At 45.7% G+C, this 23,065-nt stretch overlaps 3 protein-coding genes across 4 annotated transcripts; 2 read left to right on the forward strand and 1 right to left on the reverse strand.

Moving 5' to 3' along the window:
• Positions 1-3,270: 3,270 nt before the first annotated feature.
• On the forward strand, positions 3,271-9,060 carry LDLRAD1 (low density lipoprotein receptor class A domain containing 1). The gene is made up of 6 exons (XM_009502431.2): positions 3,271-3,322; positions 3,721-3,775; positions 5,349-5,480; positions 5,894-6,031; positions 6,591-6,719; positions 7,515-9,060. Exons 1-6 carry the CDS (start codon positions 3,302-3,304, stop codon positions 7,658-7,660), a joined length of 621 nt encoding a protein of 206 aa, XP_009500726.2. The 5' UTR covers positions 3,271-3,301; the 3' UTR covers positions 7,661-9,060.
• Positions 9,061-12,458: 3,398 nt separating this feature from the next.
• LRRC42 (leucine rich repeat containing 42) lies at positions 12,459-19,652 on the reverse strand. 2 transcript variants are annotated; one of them, XM_064455050.1, is made up of 8 exons: positions 19,524-19,652; positions 18,057-18,544; positions 15,487-15,618; positions 14,280-14,398; positions 13,772-13,860; positions 13,574-13,687; positions 13,337-13,421; positions 12,459-12,940 (listed from the first exon to the last, which is right to left on the reverse strand). In XM_064455050.1, exons 2-8 carry the CDS (start codon positions 18,527-18,529, stop codon positions 12,684-12,686), a joined length of 1,269 nt encoding a protein of 422 aa, XP_064311120.1. In that variant the 5' UTR covers positions 18,530-18,544; positions 19,524-19,652; the 3' UTR covers positions 12,459-12,683. The 2 variants fall into 2 exon arrangements, with proteins under 2 accessions (XP_064311120.1, XP_064311121.1); XM_064455051.1 differs by having other exon boundaries at positions 19,553-19,630.
• Positions 19,653-19,660: 8 nt separating this feature from the next.
• IFT25 (intraflagellar transport 25) lies at positions 19,661-22,773 on the forward strand. Its single transcript, XM_064455054.1, has 5 exons — positions 19,661-20,115; positions 20,535-20,641; positions 21,322-21,390; positions 22,060-22,103; positions 22,555-22,773. The coding sequence occupies exons 1-5, from the start codon at positions 20,018-20,020 to the stop codon at positions 22,660-22,662; spliced, it is 426 nt and encodes a 141-aa protein (XP_064311124.1). The 5' UTR covers positions 19,661-20,017; the 3' UTR covers positions 22,663-22,773.
• Positions 22,774-23,065: the final 292 nt, after the last annotated feature.

The raw sequence follows: 23,065 nt of genomic DNA on the forward strand, positions 1-23,065 counted from the left end.
GGCTTGTATCAACGTGCAGAAATTGCAATTTGAAGTCTTAAATTAGCGGTACGTCTTCACGCTAAATTCTTCAGTGGGACAACATGGTAGCCCAGAAATTTGGGTGCCAACAGCCATTGACAGGTACCTTTGTGTGTAGGTGTTGTTACTGCAAAGGCCTCAAGTGTGACTTGTGAAAATCGATGGTGTGATGTGTTTGGAACTCTGTCCGCTTGCAGGATAGCAGAGGTGGGAAATCCATCTGTCTGCAGTAGCGATTCAGCGGAGACATGCGTTGCTGCTCACGTCATGCACACCCCAGTATACGGCCCTGTCTTGGTGCGGGATGCCTGTGTTCTGCTTTGAGCGGTATCAAATGCGACATGTGCAAGGGATGTCCGAAAGGTACTTTGTAAATATGGGCTCTACTTCAGTGATTATTGCCTGTCGTCTCAGCGCTGTGTTGTTCGGGATTGCCTTCCCAGAAAAGGCTTTAGCAATCCCAGTTTTTCTGACTGAATTACTGACATGGAAGTGTTTTCAAGTCTGTTGAAACATTTTCCTTTACTATTACATGTAGTTGCAGAGGGAGTGTTACATCTTCACGAAAACATGTGAAACATGCCTGTTTCAAATGTGTACACTACAGCCTCCGGTATATTGATGACTTGATTTCACAAAACTTTCCCTTCCAAAACGTTTTGACTTTATTGTTTTACATTCCTAGATTTGAGTTAAACAAACAACTTCTGCTTGCATTTGGCATTGTGTCTGCCTACGACAAAGGGAGAAAACGCAACAGAAGTTTTACGTGTTTTTGTCTTTTGTTCGCTGTTTAATGACATTTCAGCTGAGTGATCTGTGCAGCGAAGCCAGTGATTCAGTAGCTGCTGTTAGGTCACAGGAAACTCTGTGCCTGTGGCAATCTGTCACTTGGCACTACTGTTTCCAGGGTGAGCCAGAGTCTAAATTTGTTAAGTGTTGTACTTGTAAGCTCTTGTCAAAGTATCTTCCCTCAGTAAAATCAGATACTTGCTAGGCTGCAGTAACTGAACTGTTTCTGAAGATTTCTAATCTAAGTGGACTATTTAAGTTTTCTTGGTATTTGACTTTGCAAAACGGCTTGTCCTGCTAATTCTTTGTTAAATGTTTGACTTCCTGACATCTTTATTTTCAGAGGCTGCAATTTGGGTTTGATCTCTGCCCAAGACCACTGTTTAAATGAAGGGCCTTAAATTATTGAAATTGCAGGAGGAAAGCATTTTATATTCTCTTTAGGCATGTGTTCAGTTGAACTTCTATCAGATTTTAAATGGAGTCATCTTGACACAAATGAAGCAACCCTCTCAATCGTGTGCAGTTCACTACTGGCAGGAATAGCCACGGTACATTTGGGAGGGCTTGGGGGAATCGGGGTGCTTTTTAGGTGCTAGAATTAACAATAGTCTCCATCATACTGGATATCTTAATGTGTGTTCCCTCTTCAGCTTCTCTGATCTTTGGCAAAGGTTTTTTTTTTCCCTTCGGAAGGGCTTGCCTGAGTTTGTTACCTCATTCCCATGAACTCGTTTTCCTGAACTAGCAGTCTTTGATGTGGGGTAACTATTCTAAAACCCAGCTGCCTGGCTGGCTACAGCTGAGCTTGATAATCTTGGTGTAGGACACAGATGGTGGTAGATGTCTGGTCTCATGGACATTTGCCTGTAAGAGTGGGTTTACTCGGTGTTCGAAACGTTTTCATCATGGATTCTTTTGTGGGGGGTGGATAGCTGGCCCGCGCCTACGTGGAACTCCTAGCAAACTCAGTCACCTAATAAGCTTTTTGAAGGCTCAAAGTAGTCCTGCATCAAATCTGATTAGAAACTAAAACTTCATCTTTAAAGATAAACAGATCCAGAATTTAAGATATTCAGGTTTAAACCCTTTTTCTGTCATTCTTCCATATCGTAGCAGGTGCCCAAACTTGCAGGCTCTTTGCTGCTTGGGCTTTGGTGTTTTCACCCGAAATTGCTCCCAGAACAGGTGAGCTCTCTAGCGCCAAGTTTAACAGTGATGTATTCCTGTGAGAAGCTTCTGCTTTGCACAAATTGGTGTCGCCACGCCAAAGGAGGAGCTCCTAAAAGACAGTATTTAATTCTGGCTGGTCTGTGAACAGGTGAGTGCAGCATTGGCAGATGCCCTTGTCAAGAAGCATATATTAACTCAGTGTTCATGTAATTGAGAATTAGTTGTATATGTGGGGATGGAGAGGGACGTAGCTGTAATTGTTCCTGTGTTGGGCATTATTTGGTGCTTTGAATCAATTCAAGGCAGCTGTCTCAGGGCCAGCTTACAGGCAATATAGCTGCTGGCCTCTCCTCCAAAGCCCTGGTAAGCTAGTTTTGCTACTGCTTGGAGAGGAATCGCTATGTGAGGTGATGACAATTTGGAGGTACTTGAGTCCTATGGACCTTCCTGCAAGCAAGAAGAACATGGGCTCCTCCAACACTTTGTGCCATTGCTTTTTTCCCCCACTACCCCTGTGGCGAAGCTGCCTGCTCATGACGTTTTATCCTTGAGGCTGCAAAACTCCACTCCGCAGGCGCTGTGCTGAGACCTGCAGCCAGTTTAGAAGGCTGCAATCTATTTGTCAGTTCTTGTTAGCTACAGGCTGAGCTGCCAAGACTTACTGCAGGCCTAGAAATTCAAGTATGCAAGTAAAAGAGAGGACCCTGGAGGATTTGCTATGCCTGTGCTTGTTGCCCAAGCAGGGAAGCTATTCCAGATGTATCCTGCACAGCTCTTCTGAAATCTGATCACCTTGTAGGAGCCTGGACTGATGCTGCTCTGAGGGCAGCATGTCAGCTCTGTCTTGGGATGGAGGTAGGGAGAAAGGAGACTTGCATAAAGATGATCAGACTCTTTTTACTCAAGCTTTCATCATGAAGAGGGGTTCTCCCTGGCCAGCAGCGGGGAAAATGCGGTTGGCATTGGGGTGCACGGGGGGTGAGCACTCATCTTCTGAACGGGCGTCAGGAATGGCAGCAGCGTTCTTGGCATCCAAAATCTGTGTCCTTTATGATTTGCCTAATGCTCTGTTGTGAAACCAAGACGGAGCCAGGAGGAATGAGAAGCAAACCAGAAACCCGCTTCCAACTGGAGCTGGAGCTTTTGCTCAGTGATGCCTTCCCCGTCCTCTCCTGCTTGAGTGCACAGGCAGCAGCACGCTCCTTGCTTGCCTGCCTCTGTTGGGTTTTGTATCCTGGTAACCTTACTCCTGTTAGGTGCAGAAAACTCTTCTGTAGTCTTTTGTGCTGCTGTAAGGGCTGTAGCTGTGGGAAGCATGAACAAAACTCACCCCAAGGTACAGTCCTCCTCTTTGGAAAAATCTTAGGGGCAGCTGTTCCCTAAAGTACATGTGTTCTTGATAATATTGTTTGTCTGACCTCTTTATCACTGGGTTCTGTGGGATTTCAAGTTGTTTCTACTTAACCTAATTTGACACAAAAGGAAAGTATTGATATAAAGCACTGGACTTGCATTAGTGTTTGTTTTACAAATTGGTAACTAGGATTTAAAAGGTGATTTGACTGATCACTTTGTGAATTAAATCTGGGCCACTTTTCCACCAAGGCAATTTTTGCTTGTATGTAAAAATAAAGGGATATGTTATATATTCCTCGGTAACGCGGTATGAGAACTAGAAAGGCATGGTTACTGGGTGCTGCTTCTGCAAACAGTCTTTTATTCCTTTCCTTCTAGAGAAATGGTGATATAGCTACTTCTGATTCAACAAAGTCCTTATCTGAAGAAAGAGGTAACAAATAAAATCGAGCTTAACATTTTTATTATTTAAAGTATAAATCAATTGAAACTATCTACATAATGTAAAATACAACCAGTATTTATGGCCTGCTGAGACTGATTCCACCCCAACTTCTGTGTAGTGAAACATCCAGACTATAAAATTAATAAACTTTAGCCGTTCTTTGTTGGCCTGGAGTTGGCAGTCTTCCGGTATAGTAGCATGATAGGTAATCCTTGTCTGTCACAGAAGGGCTCGCAATGAAGTTGCTATAGGCTTTCTAAATGTTTTTATAGCCAAACTTCAGCAAATTTTGTCCATATTGAGGAGGAGGTGAGATCAAACAGAATCAACAGCAAATCTGTAGATTGCGTTGCAACAACATTTCATCACTTCCATAACTTTATACTTGTGCCTGTTTGCAAATGCTGTGCTTTCTGGTCAAAAGTATTGTAGACGCAGACATGCTGTAATCTGTCACTTTTCTTTCAAGCTGAACTGTTCTGCATTTGATTCCCACTCAAGCATGACAGAAGGGGTTGTTACTGCAGCCAGGATCCCTTTGAGCAAAGGCTGTGCCTTCACTTGTGTTTGTACAACGCAACAGCTAAGTAAATATGAAGCACAGCTAAGGCAAATTCTAACTTCTTGATCAAAGCTCTTTAAGTTCAAAAATACCAAAATCCAATTATGCATACAGTGTTTTCTTAGGTGACTGGTTATATGTTTCTCAGATGACTGCAATAATTTTTTTTTTCTGTTGGTCTGGAAATACAAAGGAATGCAAGAAAATACAATGTTGGTTTAGAGACAAAGCACTGGTGCTACAGAGAGCTGAGATAAAGGCAGCTGATCTGCATTGCTCTTACGTGCGCTGCTGTTGTGTTGCAATGACTGTGGGTTTGGCCTTTACCTTCCGTGTTTGGTTTGATTTAATTATGTGAGTTTCTGAAAGTTGGAGTCCCTGGAAGGTCACTGCCTTTTGTACCCTGGACATGTCTTTGAGGAGGGAAAGGGTGGCTTTTCATGCAGTTCTCACCATTTTGAGCTGATAATTCAGCCTCATTCTGCGTGAGTGTTAAAGTCCTGGTTGGGGCAGAAAGCCCCAAGTGCTGTAAAATGAAATTTTACCTCTTAAGGAGATTTGCTGTGGGCTCTGGGAGGGCACCTTTCCCAGCCTTACACTCACCCGCCCTGTGTTTTGGCTGCTCCCACCATGAAAAGGGCATTCCTGTCCCACAGGGTCTGGCAGGGGCTTGGCCTTCTCCACCCTTTGGCATCCGAGTGCATTGGGTGAGCTCCAACAGAGACACCCTGTTTGTGCTGTTTGGTCCCAGTGCTCCACAATAGTGGCATGCACTCTTGCACGCTGCAAGCAGCAAAATTCCCTATGAGGAGGTGTTTGGCTATTAAAACTCAACTATCAATCCCTAAACCCCATTAGCCCCCTGCCAGTCCCGCATGCAGAGCTCCCGAAACATCACCCTTGTGGCTCTGCACCATTCCCCTCCAAAACACCCTGACCCCACTCAGCCCTGCTGGACCCTCCCCCAGCCCATCACCTCTCGCTCTCGCCTCCCAACAGGCTGCTGCCGGCCCCGCAGTGCCCACATGGGCTGCACGCGGAGACACGCCTGCGTATCTGCTGCAGCACTGCTTGTCCTCGCCGCTGTTGTGGGCTTGGCAGTGGCGCTGGGACTCCTGCTGCGCACGCCAGGTTGGTATCCCAAGAGGCGTTATTTTTACGGTAAGGGAGTTAGAAAATTACGTTGTGTGAGAAGAGCCTTCGTGTCCATCACCGCGTGTAAGGTGGCACTTCCTACCACAGCCTGAGAGGAAGGAAAAGGACCAGCAGGGTGGTGCAGGGCTGTGCCAGCCTTGCACAGCCTGAGTCACCACCAGTTGTTCATCACCTCCAGTGTCCTGCCCCATAGAGCTGTGGTAACTCTGGGTGGCACAGTCATGCTTCACACTGCTGGTATAGTTTTCAGGCTCTGCCATGAACCTACCAGAGATTAATCCTGGCCCCTGGTTATTTCTAGAACAAGTGGATTTCGGAAGTCTCTATTTCTTGCTCTTGTTCTGTTCCTCGCTCCATGAAAAATAAAGTATTTCTTGCTGTCCTTTCAGTGAATCGCTTCTGTGCAGCCTCCAATAACCAGACGGGCTTCTTGTGTGACGACAGAGCGACTTGCATCCTGGCCAGCCAGGTCTGTGACAGGGTCAGCAACTGCAGGAATGGAGAGGATGAGCAGGAGAAATTCTGTGGTGAGCAGTTTTGTTGTGACCATCCTCCTGTCTTCCTGTTGGTCTTCCTGTTGTGAGACAGAGCAACTGGTGTCCCTCTAATCCTGCTCTGTGCTTCTGGCTGTGTACGTGAGCAGATAAGCCTGGTAGATCCATTGTAGGGCAGATGCTGAGAGATGGTACTGCCCAAAACCCAGCGGGAGTGCCAGTAATCAAAGACTCCAAGCTCTTCTGATCTTCCTAGTTTTTTGGTTTTTTTTTAAACCATGATGCAGTTTTCTTCCATCTGTTAAGCTGTATGCCTATGTGGTTAATTTATTGACCAGTTACCCTGGAAAAAAACTTACTAAAGCAGAAGTGTGGGGCACCCAGACTCCGCTTATGGCTCAGCCATGAGCATCCCTTTCCCTCTTCGACCACAGCTTCCCATCTGCGGTGTTGTTTGTGCCCTGACACCACACAGAGAAGGACCAACCGAACCCCCCATGATAGCAGCCTTTGGTAGCTGCCATCCCCATTTTAGCCTGTGTGTCTGTGCCCAGTGGAGTTGAGCATGTGTCCTGTGTGACCACCTTTGCAGGTGACTTGCCCCACAGCCTTCCGGGATACCTGGTCTTCCGCTGCAGTAACCCCGCATACTGGGTCTACGCCGATCAGAGGTGTAACGGGATGAACGACTGCGGAGACTGCTCTGATGAGATGGGGAGCTGTAAGTCTCTCTTCTGGCTACTGTTGGGCAAAAGGTCTTTCCTGCTGATGGATTGAAATAGGTTGTACAGGTGTGGTGCTCACTGATGCTGCTGGAAGTGCCTGGAGGCTGGCATCCACTGCTAAAGCACAACATAGCTGGAATAGGACCTAAGTATGAACCATGCAGACTCCATCCCATCAGCTGCCAAGGGCTCTGTGTCAAAGCCTGGTGGCAACCGAGAGGGGAAAGACTCCTTGCTTTGCTCCCAGCCCCAAAAGTTGATCCTCCTCTGTGGCTTGCTGAGTGTGGAGCAGTTTCATTGTGATGCGTAGCTGTAGGCAGCAGTGATCATTCAAACTGTCCTTTGGTTGTTGGTCAGGAGGTGGGTACACCTCTGAGCCAGGGAGACCTGAGTGTGCATCAGCAGCTCCAAAGCCATCTAGATCCTTCTCTTGCTAAAATGAGCAGCAGGTTTGTTCCTAACTCACCCCCGTGGTTTTGAACCTTAGGCAAGATCTGCCTGTATCAGCGGCTTTCTCTAGAGTAGCTTGCTAAAAAAAATAAATTACATCTAGTTGTTCCTCCCAGGATGACACAACTGCCACGAAGGTCATTGCAATGTCGCACTCCCTGGTTGTCTCCCACAGGTAGCGTCAAGCGAGTGTCCTCTTTGGTGGGTTCACAGACTCAGGGTTATCACCAGTGGCTTTTCAGTAGCTTCCAGGGATGAAAGGGTAGCTACCTGCATAAGAAAAGAGGGAAGAGGTTACTGCAGCAGAAGTATTTCTGTTCCCTGTTTTCCATCCCTCCCAGCGGCTGCCTGCCCCCCGTGCGGGTCGGAGTGGTGGAGATGCAGCCCTGTGCTCTACGAGTACTGCTCCTGCGTCCCCAGGAGGCTGTGCCGGGACAGCATCCAGCACTGCCTCAGCTGGTCGGATGAATATATCTGCAGACCATGAAATCTTGGCACCCAGCAGCACTGGAGACCACAGGGTGCTTCGTGCACTGTCACCTCTAAACCTCAGTGTCCTCCCTCTCTGCCACCTGCTTGGGAAGCTCCAGCCCAAGCAAGCCCTCACCAGCTGTGCTCTGACCAGTGTGCAGTGACACTGAACAGGGATGAAGTGCTGTGCTTCTAGCCTACGGCAGCCGATGCTGCAGGCTAGACACCGGCTGTGGGACACCTTCACAGGTTCTGTTGTGTGAAGGCGAGTCATTTCTACATGGGCAGATCACTGTCTTGCAGCGCTGCTGCGATTGCTCGATGGGTTGTGTGCAGGCTGGAGACTGTTTGCCAGCTGCTGCCAACATGGATACCTGTGTCTGGCCAGCCCTGGCAAGGGGTTTCTCCTGTATGGACACGCTGGTGCCTTTGCATGCAGCCAGATGAAGGTACATTGAAGACTACCCTGAAGAGCAGGAGCTGAATGAGGTGATCCTTTCTAGCCCTTGGGTTAGTGTTTCCCTCCGACAAGTCTTCGTGCTCTTTATCTTCATGGGCAGGAGGAGAAGCCTGCAATTGTGTTCAGAGCATGTCTGCAGATAGTTTCAGCAGCAGCTTTGAAGGCTCTGTGCTGATGCTTCCAGGATGCTTCCTCAGGAACCCGTCGCTGAGGGTGACATGCTGGGGAGCTGCTGCGCAGGCCACCCCTATGCTCTTCTCAAACCATGAAGGCCAACATGGAGAGCATAATGACAAGGAAAACTGAAGTGGAGAGTGAAAGGTTTCAGGGTCTGTGAGGATAAATCACCATGTCCCTGTGGCCATATAGCTGTCCCTGCAGAGCAGGGGCAGGGAACCATTGTGTATATGAAATGTACTTCTCTGAGGGCTGTGCAGTTCTGGAGCAGCAGCTCAGCAGGTTGAGAACAGCCGTGGGGCTGGGATGAGTTTGCACTGAAGTTGGCGAGGAAAGGAGAGAAAAATGTTGCAGCCTCGGAGCAGAGAGCAGCAGAAAACCAAGTGCCACAGCTGCTCCCAGGGTGGTGTGGGATGACATGGGATCTGTTCGTTGCTCATTCCGTTCCTCTGCCAGCAGAGCAGGATCAGTCAGCCAAACCTTCAAAGCAGTCCCCAGGGTATAGGTACAGATGTGCCACTGAAATTTAAGAAAGATGTGGTCTTTCTCTGCTCCTTTGAAAAATCTCATCTGTGCCTAAAACATCGTCTCTGAGAAAAACCCATGTTCATGATGAGTGCCCTTACTTTACTAGGCCCAAAATAAGCATCAGGCAATACTCTTCCCACCATCATCCCAGGTCATATATCTTTAAAAATAAAACCCTGTTCACTAATTTCCTCTCTGTCCTGTGATCTGCAACTCGGCATGTCATCATGACTTGTATCTACGGTGAATGTTTCTTCTGTTCTGGAGCTGGGATGCAGCTGTAGATCAAGAGATATTTTAAAAATAGCTTTACTGTATTCTGACTCATGCTTCACCTGGGATGAGACAGCAAAACTCTGCATAACAAAACTGGTACTACGGGAAACTTTTAAAGCCACATTTAATAACCTGTCCTTCTCCACGCCTGGCTAAGATGGATGGCTTGCTTTCTCCATGCCTGTAAAACGTTATTGCAGTGCATGCAGTGCTGCAGCTTGGAAAAGAGGTTATGAGTTTTCTAGGTAAACATTTCTCACTTGCAAGCTTCCAGCCTCAATCAAAGCCTGAACAGACGCACACTTTTACTGGAGAGTCACAGAGATCTAACGCTACAATAAGGCTGGTTGTTGTAACCAGGGTTGGTAAATAAAGCCTGGTTTGCTGTAGTTGCTGTTGTTCCTCTTGTTACCCCAGAGTCTGTTCTGGGGCAATCAATGAGGAAGTCTTGCAACATTTCTTAAGACGAGCTTGAGGAGGGGTAATTCAGAGGCAGTGCTACCAGGCAGCCTCTCTTTCCTGAGGAAGAAGAGTTTCTTTCTGATTCAGATGGGTTTTGGCCATGGACTGTTTGCCTGTTCCTTGGCTTTGAAGTGGGAAGATGCGCAAGCTCTCTGCCTTGGGAGGGTGCAGGTGGGCTACAATTGCTGCATCCTTCTATGGGGCTGCAGTCAAAGAAATGTGGGAGAGAAAGGGAAGAATAATTTTATCCCTCATGACGGGAACTATAAACAGATAACAGAATGACTGTAAGGATTGAACTAATCAGCTGTTAAAAGAAATACAGAAACCCTCATGCTCAGCATAGGACCCAGCCAATATGATTGGTAAAAAACCAGAACTCGTTCTGTGTCAAAGATACTGGGACAGCCATCACTTTCTTGGAGCTTCTGATGTTTGCTGTGGTTGGGAAGAGAATGGTGGTCAGGCTGACCCATATGGCAACAGCTGTATTCTCTCAGGCCAATGCCTGTCAATCATTGCCACAGCTCACCTCTGCCTAGTTAGAAGATGCTCCTGAGGATGAAGAGGAAAGGGTCTGGGTGTACAATGTGTGAACATGGGGAATTGGACATTTGTGCTTGCTGTATAGGAAGGCTGCTTCTCCACTGCAGCAAAGGTCAGGTGGTGGCTTGCCTTGGCTGGATGGGGACAATGGTAGGATCTGGGAATTCTTACTTTATTGTGAGACATGATAAAGAAAGCAAATGCCTGGCTTAAGGCAGGAAAGATTCTTGTGCCGCCTTCTCTCCCCTTCAGCAGTAGGGTGAGGAAACAGAGGCAGGCTTAGGGGGCATGGAGGATATCCCTGACTGGAAAGAGGAAACCAAACACACTCCCCTCTCTTAAGAAATTTTATAATTCAGATGAATGACAAAGAAATGGGGTCAGGAATATGATTTCTGCATCCACAAAACCAGTAAAGGTTTACTGATGTCAGAGTAGCTGGCCCTCCTGGTACGGGCAGGGTAGAGCCCCAGGGCTGCTCTCTGGCTGATGTCCTTGTATCAGTTCCCAGGGAGTGCTCCTGGGATGCCAGAGCTGTGATTAATGGCCGGGTTAGGAGAGAGGAACCGAGACTCATCCTGCTCTGGATTTACACCTGTGAGAAGACTAGCCAAGAGAGCCATGTGAAGCAGCAGGTCCACAGGCAGCAAGACTCAGCAACCACCCTGGAAACAGCCAGGGATGCAGCAGGCAGTTTAAATGGGCACCTTGCTGAGCTGATCTATTTCAGGGTGCGTCTCCTCCTGTAATTTTCTTTCTTACTGCCTTGTTCCTGGTCAGCAGAGGCTGTGTGCCTTACAGAGAGCAATAACCAGAGATTAGTGGGTTGAGGACATAGTCATAAGTGTGTCTTTATCTTCCTAGGATAAAATTTACACAGTGGTGTGTTTAAAAAAGGAAGTCTGCTGATAACCAAAAAACCTAAGAAAAGGAGTAATTGTACCCAGGGATGGAGACTGTAAGAAACACAGTGCTCTAAAACACCTCTTCTGAAAAGCAAAGCTGTACTGTATTATTTTCCAACAAGCCTGTGACCTGGGCAGACCGTTCCTGTCAAATCATGATGCGCTTATTTTCCGGCTCAAGGCATCAGTTCCCAGCTGCTTTAGTGATGTGAAATGGAGTACACGCTTCTCGGAGACATGCATATCTCTGCGGTCAGATTAGCAGCTCTCCACAGTGGTGGAAGGGCTAGCAAAAGAAATCCATGGTGACTGTTGAACCAGAAGCCAGCTGCAGGAGGAGGCTTATACTTGAGCGCCACAGTCACCTTCCTCCCTGTTGAGATGCTGTTTTGCTAAGTCACTAGTTGTGCCATTATTTGTCTCAGCAGAGGGCTGAGACTGACATAGTTGTCAGTGGAGGCTATTAATAGCCTCGAGTTTCTGGGAACAAAATGTAGGCCTTGAATACAAGTATGTTTGTTTTGTTTGTTTGTAGTTGTTTTTTTGAGGAAAATTCAGCAATAAAGGAACAATGAGAGAAAGGGGTTTTGCTCTTTATGCATTTTCGTGGTAATGTTCCTTTTCTTGGCTTCTTTGTGATTTCCAAGGAGGTGTTGCTTTTCTTGTCGCTGGCTTAAACAACAGTGTAAAAGGAAGATATCCCCTAATTAAGCACTAGTAGAGGAAACCTGTTGTAAATTCTTGGCCTTACAGGCCTAAGAGCACAATGATGGTCGCTGTGCCCAACTCACGGGCACTGTGCACCTCCACCAATTTTAGAAACACTCAGGGCAGGAATTCAATGATAAACATGCCTGCATCATTACCGCTGTACAGCTGGCTTCAGCCAGACCAACACAGAATGAGCCTGAGTATCTAGGGTTTTTACAGCAAATATGAGTAGTTCAGTGAATGTTGAATTTCAGATGGGGAAGCAGCTAGTATATTGCAGGCATGTGTGCACACTGAGAATGGGTTTTAAACCACAGAATGCACTCAAATGCAGGGAATTTGCTTATAAGGGATAATATATTATAACTGCAGAGTCTAATCTCTACAGTAACAGAGTTTCAGCTTTCATTTCCTGGGCTAGAAGGAGGGAGACAGGGGACTTCTGTTCTAGTTTGGATTCCTGCAATAACTGTTACCGAGGGGTTACTGTCTCTCTGCTTCCCTCCCCTGGGGCCCATGCTTATCCTCTTTGCTTCCTCCCTTTGTCAGAGCTCTGTCGGCACAGCCTGGTGCTTGCAGGCTGAGGTTTATGTTCTACCAGCACTGTTAAAGTCCCAGGGCACTTGACAAGCGCAGTGCAGCCTCATTTCAGATGAGCTGCAGTGAATAGTCTTCTGCCCCTCAGGAGGCAAGAGAGAAGGAGTAGGACCAGCTGTTTTTGTGAATGATACCTATGTCAGAAGAATTAGTTAAGGATGGCAACAAAAACTTTATTTGAAAAAATTATTATGTACTGAAAATATACAGTAGTATCATCAACCTTCTTGACGCTGTCCTTCCCCAAGCATAGGTTAACCCACAAGCATATCACAGCAACCAGATTTATCAATACTGGTCTCCTTTGTTACTCCCTCTCCGTATGTCTGAATTCTGTCATCAGCAAGAAAACAATGAAAGACCCACTTCTTTCTGACTTAGTAGGTATTTAACAAGTCCCAGTCCTCCACAGTGAGGCACAGATGCTTCTGTTTGGAAGTCCTTTCTCTCTCTTGTTCGGCCAAAGCTCTTTTTTTATTATTCTTTAATTCATGGCTGCCTGCAACCTCCTTTTTCAAAGGTAAATGACAATTTGGAACTTTTTCCTTATAAAACTGCAAGTTTCCAGATGCTTTTGTTTCTGCCTCCACCAACTTGCATGTGACCACTTCCTCTATTCTGTGCGTCTTGCCATCTACAGGAAAAAAAAAATCAAGTTTAGATTTTGGGAAAAACAGAATTATGCTGTAAAATGCTTACTTATGTTGCAAATTGTTTTGGCCAAGCCAACCTGGAATGCTGACTGCTTTGCTGAAATGTGCACAGGGAAAAACAACATTTATATTTCAGACTCAGAATTTTAAGGAGAAAACTCAATTATTATATGTTGCCCTAAGCATGCTGCCATGCTGTACCTTAAGAGTTACCCAGCAGACTAACAAATGAGAAAACTCACACATTGTAATGCAGACACACAAATGGCTGAAATGGCACACTTGAGATGCTATCTGTACTATAATAAAAAAGAATTAAAATATTCCTCGTAGAAAAGAAAACAAATAAGCTATGTGGTCTCCGTGCAGTTACGTACAGAAGTGCAGAGCTGCTGTTCTGGATCTCAAGTCATCTTGTGGCTTGACGGCCTCCATAACTGCCTGCTCCCACTGCAAAACTGTCTGAAATAACATTTGAAGGGGTTAAAATTTTTCCTGTAAAATTTACAGAAATATCACTGGAAACAACTCTATCCCTTATTCTTTCCTATTCAGTGATTTAATACTCCATGAGGACAATTTCTAGAGAGTAAAATACACTTAAAACCCCATACCTGCTCTGCCCATCCCTCTGTTTTGCAGTTACTGTGGTCAAATTCATTCAGAGGCACTTTTGAATGAACCAGGCCTATCTGCATTTGGATCCGCTTAATGACAGCATTAACATCCTAGTGAAAAGGGAAATAAAGTAGTCAGAGGGGAAGAATATTTGATTACACTTGTCCAGGAAACTTAGACAGTTGCTCTTTTACCTTGAGACCTGTCCCAGAAATGTCCAAACAATTCAATTTCTTGAAAGAAAGAAGGTATCCTATTCCCACATCTGTGATTTTAGGGTTACCTGTAAGGTCAAGTAAAGTTAACTAAGATGCAAGATGTGGAGAAAGATGATCAGAATACCAAGAAACTATTTGTTCCAAAAGCTAGTACTGGAACAAAACAAGGGTATTTTGGCTTTTTTTTTTTTTTGTAGTATGCTTCTTGTTTTGAAAGTGAGTCAAAACTGACTTCTTCCCTCTAATGATCAAAATACAAGTATTACAGTACCAATTCACAAACTATTAAAATATTTACGTAAGCAGTAAGAGGCTGAGGCTACAGGTATGACCTGTGCCTTCTGGAAAGTTGGTGAAATTTGGGGTCGAGAACTTGGCTTATGGGAAGCACTGAATTAATTGTATTCCTTCAATATTAAGGAGGATAAATTCTTTATCAGAAAGGATATAGGTTGCTTCTAATGTTAAACCATTAAGTACTCACAAGACAAGTCTAACACCAGAAGATTCTCAAGTCCCTTTTTCAATACTCGTACAGGCGCCGTCATTCTGCGAAGGCCTGCATCTGATAAAGAGTTGTCTTTCAGGAGAAGCCGTTTTACGCTGGGAGGATACAAACGCATAGTTTATAGTCATTATTATAGACAGTTTTGCAAAACGTCCTAAAACTCTGTGTCAGAAGGCTGGGGTCTTCCTGTGCCAACCCTTCAGTCTACTTTGTTAACGTTAGTCAAAAGTAGCAAGAAGCCTGGGTTAGCAGGACTAATAAATATCTTTATATTGCCTCTGCTAGCTCAACAGGAGTGCTTACTTGACCAGCTATTTCCAGAGCTCCAGTGACAAACCGATCCTAGAGCACAAGCATTTGCTAACAGAGACAATAAGGTTCTTTATACACTGAAGTTATTTAATCGAGGCTGCCAATCTCAACTCCACTCGCAACTAAAAAGAGAAAAATGCTTGGCAAAATGGGGAGGACAGATTTGGTAAGAGACACAGCAATGATTTTAAGCAAGCAATGAGGTATTATAACATGGATAAACAAAACTCAGGGAAAAACGTTAACACTAATATGTTCTCCAAAGCACTTCAAGACAAAACCTTGATGCAAAATGCACCAAAATCTTATAGTAACATAATATCCCCTAATTAGCGGCCATCCGGCCTATTGTTTTCCAAAATTTTCTACTTTTCAATCTTTAGTATCAAGGAAAACTACAAAATTTATTTTTGTGAAATTTTAATGAACTAAATATTCAACCTACTTCTTGCAGAAATCTTCATCTGGAACACTGGTTTGGTTAAAAATTTGGTGGATAAAGTTTCCTCTTAGAAAAGGAAATGAAGGAAAAAAAAAAAAGGAAATAAAAGTTCCAAATGCTTAAGATGCAGTTTTTACCTGGCCAATGAAAATTATAAGAAGTTGATTTTAAAAATTCAAGACAGTAAATTATCTTGCACATTTGTAGGACCTTTTATGATACAGTATGTGCTTTGGATCCCAGGCTTTGTCTACAATAAATTCTGTATTTTATTTACTACAAGAATGGGTTTTATGAACAACCAAAATCTTCAAACTTAGAAATTGCTGCCTGTGAAACTTTCCTTTAAAGTCACAGCCTGATTTTTTGAACGGCTTAGTGATAGGAAAAGAAAGTGTAATTTTTAGCTATATGTCAAGAAATCAGTACCTAGACAGAGCCTCTTTGGTGAGGTGTTCTAGCAGTTCATGTTCATCTCCAAGTTTACAACAGGAGAGATCCAAACATGTCAGCTCCCGGAAAGACTTAATTTCTTCTAGCTTTTCAGAGATAACCAGGTATCTGCAAAGAGGAAAAAAAACCCCAAAAGCTATCAGTGTTCTGGCACAGAAGGCACCTATATCCTCAAGTGTAATAAGCATAATGCAGTCATTTCTTCTAAGTACCTATGTGAAAATTGACAGAAATTAGCCAGCTGTCCTAAGTACCTTTTTATGTGCAGTCTGCACACAACACATCTGAGTTTCCAGTGTTCTCCTTGAGCAAATGTCATGGTTTTGCTTTGATTGAAATTATTGGACTAACAATTAAGATTTCAACTTGCAAACACTGCAGTTAGGGACTTCTTTTCAGATTATTATTGTATTATTTCAGAATAATGCAGAATATATATTCCATTTTACCATAAATCAACTTCACAAACTGCTCTTCCTCAGTATCTAGGAAGTGTGTAGACAAACCCATGTTCATCCAGGTTTAAAATCTACTTCAAATATATCCGGATAGCTTGTCAATTGGCAAAATTTTACTTCTTATATATGTAAATAAAATACTTCACTGGAGATAAAGGTCCTACAGGACACCTGCAGGACTCCAACTAGAGCTGTGACTACACCCCAGGCAGTAGTTACTCAGTGGGTTATTTTTTCAGCTGTGTTGGTTCCCTGATCTGATTCACTCCACAGCCATGCAAACATCTGTGCTGGAATTATTCAGTAGGAGGTTTAGAGATCAGAACAAACCACTGAAGAATGGCATGCATGAATATGCAGTAATAAGCACGTAGCAGTCACTACCTCATCAATCTCCCCTGCATTTACTTATTATCCCTGTGGCAAGACAAGCCCCAAATTCACTAATCTCTTCTGAATTTACCTTATATTCCCCATAGCAAGACAAACCCTGAGGTCAGCATCTTCACTGCAGAAATGAGGGGTGCTTACTGATTTGATCCCTCAAGGAACACCTCTTTGGCCATGCAAATAAAGGGACCGTACTATCCTCCCACTGCAAGTATACCTATCAAACTACCCCACCAAATCCCTTTGCCATGCAATTCAGCTATGCAGAAGGCAGTATGTACAGTCAGAGCGCAAGCCAACTCTTGAGAGATACTACTAGCTCAGGGGGTTGTGAAGAGAAGACCGGGCTCTTTTGGAAATAAGATTCATCAGAAAATGCCTTAATATCTTACTTTCTAGATTTCAAAGACTCTATACTTAACTCAGCTTTCTGTAATGGCAAAAGATGCCATAGGTAACTTCATGTCTGAATTAATCCCATAAAAAGTATCTGTACTAGAGATAAAAAGGGAATAGGTTTAAAGGTTATAAGAAAAGATAATTGACCTCTGCTCAAACATTCCTACTGTGCTCAAAACACTCTTGGCACTTCAGATGAATATGCCTGTACTTTGATTTTAAACTGGATAAACCATCCCTTTTTCAAGTGTACAGATGGAAGACAGACTGATTATATTACTGGGAAAGACTTCAGTAGGAACGAGGCTTTAAAATCATAATCCAGTTTTAAGCTTGGTAAGACTCTCTTAGTGAAAGACAACGTGGGCATCAAGAAGATGGAAAAATTGCTGCTGGACTCTCATTAGAACCTTGTTAAATCACGTTCAACATGGTGATGGGGAACCACGATAAACTAAGGTAAAACCTGCCTGACTTCAAAGCCTGTAACCGACAAGATCTTCTGAGACCCCAAAATGAAACAGGATAGCAAGCTTAATAGTAAACAAACCCAGAGAGTTTGCAAGGCTGTATTCTATCTGTACAGTCAGCTAAGTATGTTGAAATGTTTATAAACAGCAATTACAAAAGCATCCCATGAAATACCCAAGAAGGCATTAAACACACAGATTGCTATGGAAGTGCTGATTATTATTGTTAAAAAATAGTTGCAGGTTTAATCCTTCACGTAAAATCCTGTGTTAGTTAACATGGATGTAGCCTGATGGTTTGTATCTTAGAATGAAACCAGCAGCTGCACTTGTAGGAAAGGAATCATAGAATCACAGAATTGTTTAGGTTGGAAAAGACCTTTAAGATTGTCAAGTCCAACCATTAAGCTAACACTGCCAAGCCCACCACTAAACCATGTCCCTAAGCACCACATCTACATGTATTTTAAATACCTCCAGGGATGGTGACTCCACTACTTCCCTGGGCAGCCTGTCCAATGCTTAACAACCCCTTTGGAGAAGAATTTTTTCCTAATATCCAAACTAAACCTCCCCTTGGCGCAACAAGAGGCCATTTCCTCTTGTTCTATTGCTTGTTACTTGGGACAAAATGGGAATGGGACAACAGGAAGCAAGCAGCAGAGTGAGGCAAGGGTCATGTAATTTCATTAAAATTAGGTGGTGCCATAAGACCCAAGAAATTTTTTTTTAATTATTATTTTTGAGAGAATATAATTTAAGGGAAACTTTAAGTGTGCTAGCAAAAAAGCACTAGCAGATTACGATATTTGTTACTCAACACACTTACCTATTCCGCAAACATAATGAACATAGCACCAAATTGCCATATGCTTCAGTAAATTTCTGCAGAGCTCTCAGTCCTGTTACTGGTTCTGTGAACTTTTGTCTTGCTTCTGCAGCTGAAAAGAGCTTTTCAGCAATCTGCTCTGGGAAACCAATCAACGAATCAATGTGATCAACATTGTCAGAAATGTAACCCAGCACTAGACTGAAGAGAGACTTGGCCGAGTACCGGAGGTTCCCCTCCTTAGTGTATGTGAAGATGAAATGATCAGTCCTCTGCCTCCTTGCCCTATCGTCCTCCCTGTTCATACAAAGTTCCACTGAAAATCCTCTGGAAAACAGCCTAAAAGGTCTTGTTTTGGGAGTGACATTCTGTATGCCGTCTGCACCCTGATTTACCACGTGCAGCTTCCCATTTTCACGCACATATATTGGCCCAGTATCCAAATGGCTTTCTGAGTGGAGACAGTAAGACATTCCCCTCGTCCAGTTCTGCAAAAACAAACCGTAGACAGGTAAAGAATAGCCACAGAGGAAAACACTATTCAGGAAAGACCCCAAACCCTGACAGCTCTCCTCAGTGCCCCGAGCAGGTCACGTAACCCTGCAGTAAAAGGAAGGCCAGGCTGCGAGGAACAGGGGCGTGCGCTGTCTGCCATCAAACCGCAAACACCAGTCCAGCGGGAACCGAACCCGGGCTGGCAGAGAGGGCAGGGCCCTTGCTCTGGCCTGGCCCTGCCGCTCCGCGCCCGGTGCCCGTCAGTGGCCCAGGGCTGGATCCCGTCCTGCCCGCACAGGAACGGGGAGCCGAGGGGTCTGCGGATGTGGGGGAAGCAGGCCCCACAGCTCGGCCTGGCTCTGCTGCAGGCGCCGAGGGGGAGGAGGAGGAGGGCAAATGGCCGACTGCAGCAGGGCAATGGAGCCTGCTGGAGAATCTCCCCCCCGGGAGGGTGGGCAGGCTCCTGGTGCCCCTTCCCCAGCCCAGCCGGTCCCGGGGGGCGCTGGTTTGCGAGCAGGGGTGCTGGCGGGCGGCAGGAGGGTGAGCCCCTGCCGTGGAGGGGGAAGGGGGGGGGACGGGGTCCTGTCACCTCCCGCCCCGAGAGCCTGGGGGGGTCAGGTCCTGCGGGGCAGGAGGGGATCGGGCCCCGCCTGGGGCGGGGGAAGGGATCACTGAAGGGACCAGGCGCTGCTCGGGAGGAAGAGGGGGGCCGAGGGGATCCGGTCCAACCCCGCAGAGGTGAGGGGGGAGGTCGGGCCCTGCCCGGAGGGGTGTCTGTGAAGGGATCGGGCCCTGTCCGGGGCTGAGCGCGCCGTGAGCGGCCACAACCCTGAGGGGCACAAGGGGAAGGGTCCCCGCCCCGGTCGGCCCCCGGCCCCCAGTCCCCGGTCCGCCCCGGCGGCAGGAGTGGGGTAGGAGGGAGCGCCCTGCTCCCCTCGCCCCGCCGTGGCCGCGGGCCCTGCTCCCACCTACCTGCCCCGGGAGGGGCCGCCCCGACGCACCGTCAGCCGGGCCGCGGCTCGGCGCTCCCGCCGCCCATCCCGCAGCGCCCGCGGGCGGCGGGCGGAGCCGCGCTGGGGGCGGGGACCGGGAGCGGGCCGGGGCCGGGGCGGCGCGGGGCATGCCGGGAGCGGCGGTGGGGTCCCCTACAGCCTCCCCCGCCCCCTGAATCTCCCGCTTGTGCGGCGGGAGCGGCACAGGTGCCCCTTCGCGCCGGGCCCGGGGCATGACGCTCCCGGGAGGCCGCGGCACCGGCGGGGTGCCGGGGCCTTGAGGGGCGCCGCCTACCCCGCGCCTCTGAGGCGCGTAGCCTGAGGCGGCGGGACCTCGCGGAGCATCGCGCAGCTCCCGCGGGCGGAACGGCGGCGCGCAGGGAGGGCTCTACGGCTTGCGCGGGGCCGCCGCCGTTGCCTGGTAGCGGCGGGCCCGGCCCTCCCCGCCGCTCCGCTGCCCGCCGCCGCCCGGGGATGAGGGCCGCCGACTGGTGCCTGAGCTCGGCGGGGGCTGCCCTCGTCCTGGCCACCTCCAGCGACGAACAGCACCCCGCCGAGAGCGTAGCGGACGGGTGAGGAGAGCGCCGGGCGCGGAGGGGCCGTGAGGGGTGCCGGGCCGCGGCGGGAAGCGGTTCCTCCGGGGCGGCCACTCCCCCCGGAGCTCCCTCCCGGCGCTGGCGCCGCCGCCCAGCTCTGTGTGTTGCCTACCCGGCCATGCTTGCTTGCACGTAATTTACCTCTTTTCTGGGACACACCACACACCCCCGCCCCCCCGGTTCGTGAGTCCTTCCGTGGCACTGCTCGGGTACAGAGCCTGAACGTTCAAGCATTAATACCGACAGAGAGCTTCCCCGTTGTCGCACAAGGGTTTGCCTAAAATACCCCAAATAAAAATAGCTTTGCAGCTTGTTTTTTTTTTCCTTTGTGATAAATTTCAGGACGGTAATAGATGGAAAGCTGCAGGTGGGGCTTTTGTACTTTTTCTCCGCAGAAGTTCAGAAACGTTTTGGACGACGACTGGCATGTTCCCACAGGAATTCATCATCGGTTTTCCTAAATGTGTAAAAATCAGCAAAGTCGCAATCCAGTGCTATTTGGGTAAGACGTCATGTATTGTGGTGTGTCATACGTACTACGTTGAAATGTGTGTGTCTGTATGCAAATTCTCAGAATAGTATCACATTCTGTAAGTAGCTACTTCTAACAGATTCATAAAGCTTAATTTAATTCATTTAGCTTAACACAGCGATTGTCTGTCACATACACATTTTTTCGTAAATAAATCGGAAAAAGGTGGAAAATCTACCGTGCTTGCACTTGTTCTGTTCTTAGAACACCTTGTGCTGAGCTTGTAATTAACTGTTCTGTCGCACAGTGATGGCTGGACTGCAATACTTAACTCTTTTAATGATTTATGCTGAATAATGATTTTTATAATTTCATAGGACAGAACTCTCTTCATCTTAGGTTGTTTGTTTTTTTTTTTTCTTAAATACTGTGAAGGAAACTGAGTTTTAAAACAGAAAGGACTGTTAAAGGGCCAGAGCACAGAGACAGGAGCTTGACCGTTAGTATGCGTTACGCAAAAGACGTGAAAACTTGTTATTGTTTGTCCAACCTGGAACGTGAGGATGGTGCTTGTATTATAGTCCTACCCCATAAGTTAGAGGAAGAATGGAATAGTTAATGCTTTTTAAGTGCTTTGTAGATTAAAAGTGATGCAGTAAATATCAATAAAGAGAATTTGGATTGATATTTTAAATGTATCTATATTTTAGTGCGGACCTTAAGGATTGAAAGAAGCGTATCTAAAGACCCAGTAGGTTTTGAGCTGTGCATTGAAAAAGGTAAGATTCTGAATCTGAAGCAGCAGGGATTTTGTGGGAGTGATGTTGATCTTTGTATTTGCTGGTTCATTTACTATTTCTAGGTTTTAGAATAACAAAGCTTGTGTTTGTCAAACTAGGAAGGATTCTGATTGACTTTTATTGTTACTACTGAGATAATTCATCAAAAATAAAACTTGCTAATGAAGCTTGAAAACGTTATTTTCCTAGCAAAACAAGGGAGGGTAGCACTAAAAAGTGTGCCATGGCAGATGTCTGGGAACGAGATCAGTAACACTGTCAGCCTTTGGTAAAGCCTCATGACCTAGACTATTTTTGTTAATATTAGTTAGTCTTGGTTAGTATTTTAATTGCGTGTCTCGCAGAGATCCCTGTTTTCCTGAAAAAATTGTGATATTATACTGCAGAGCAGTTCTCACAGTAACTTAACTACGTTTTCCCCTTAGATGCCTGAATAATTCCAGCAATGTTCTTCTGGACGGAACTATCACTTTTTGCATATATAATAAAAAATTCTTTGGGCTCCCTGTTGGGTTCTTTGAACATTGAGTGAAAACATGGATATTTTGGGAAAATAGCCAGGTTTCTGGTCTTGTAGGCTGGTGCTATATAGCTTTTCACACCATTGAATGTTACTATTCATTATTTGCATTAAAATGTATTTTCTAGATTTGCAACACACAGAAGGACAGCTTCAAATGGAAGAATTTCCAGTGAGTATTTACAGTGTACGCCAGTAGCGGTTCATGACATGGGATGTGTAGACTAACTGGGGAGAAACCATGAAAAACCAAAATGTCTTTATTTACAGTTACTGTTAAATTGATGTTAGATATAGGAACTTGTAGATTATGGCATGAAATTGCACCTGCCTACTGCTCCTAACTATGTGAAAGAGCTCTTTCCAGAAATGTGGCAATCTTTCCTCCTTCAGTTGTTGCTTTTAAGGCTGCAATATTTGGGAGGGATGGGACTTCTTTGAATTGCCGGCATCTAAAGAAGCTCTGAAGCTGGTTAGATATATTCAAAGAGCTTGATTTAGGTGTAATTCAGAAACAGACACAGAAATATCTAGATCCTTTCGACTAACAAACTTCTGCAAATATTTTTTGTTAGTTATGTTACTACAGAGAGTACAGTAACATTTTTTTTTCCCTTCTACAGCTTCCTGATTTCCAAGCCACTTACTTGCGTTTCATCATCAAATCTGCCTTTGATCATTTTGTATCAGTGCACCGGGTGATGGCAGAGGGCACAGCAGAAAACACTTAAGTCCAGCTTAAATTTGTACCTCAGTGTTTTTATAAAGAAGTTATATTTTGATATCTGTATCACAGAGAATATTTATTATTAAAACCTTGTATTAAAGAGTTTTTGAAGGTATGGATGTAGTATGTATGCCCCATCAGTTTAATGTATGTAATGCAGTACTCCTGTTAGTGGTAGTAACAGCTTGCTAGTTTTATGACTGTTACCCTAGAACACCTGAACATAACTGAGTCCATTTAAATTCGTATGTTTATATCAGGCTTTCTTAATATATGAATTAAAACTTGTTTTCCTGTGAAATGTTTTCCTTGCACTCTCAGTTAAATAGAAAAAAAAATTGTGAAATACTTAAATGGGAGGTGTTACTCCCTACTGTCAAACAAGTCCTGCAAAGGTTCTTAAATTG

The sequence above is a fragment of the Phalacrocorax carbo genome, chromosome 6 (genome assembly GCF_963921805.1).
Source record: "Phalacrocorax carbo chromosome 6, bPhaCar2.1, whole genome shotgun sequence".
In the NCBI taxonomy this organism is placed as follows: domain Eukaryota; kingdom Metazoa; phylum Chordata; class Aves; order Suliformes; family Phalacrocoracidae; genus Phalacrocorax; species Phalacrocorax carbo.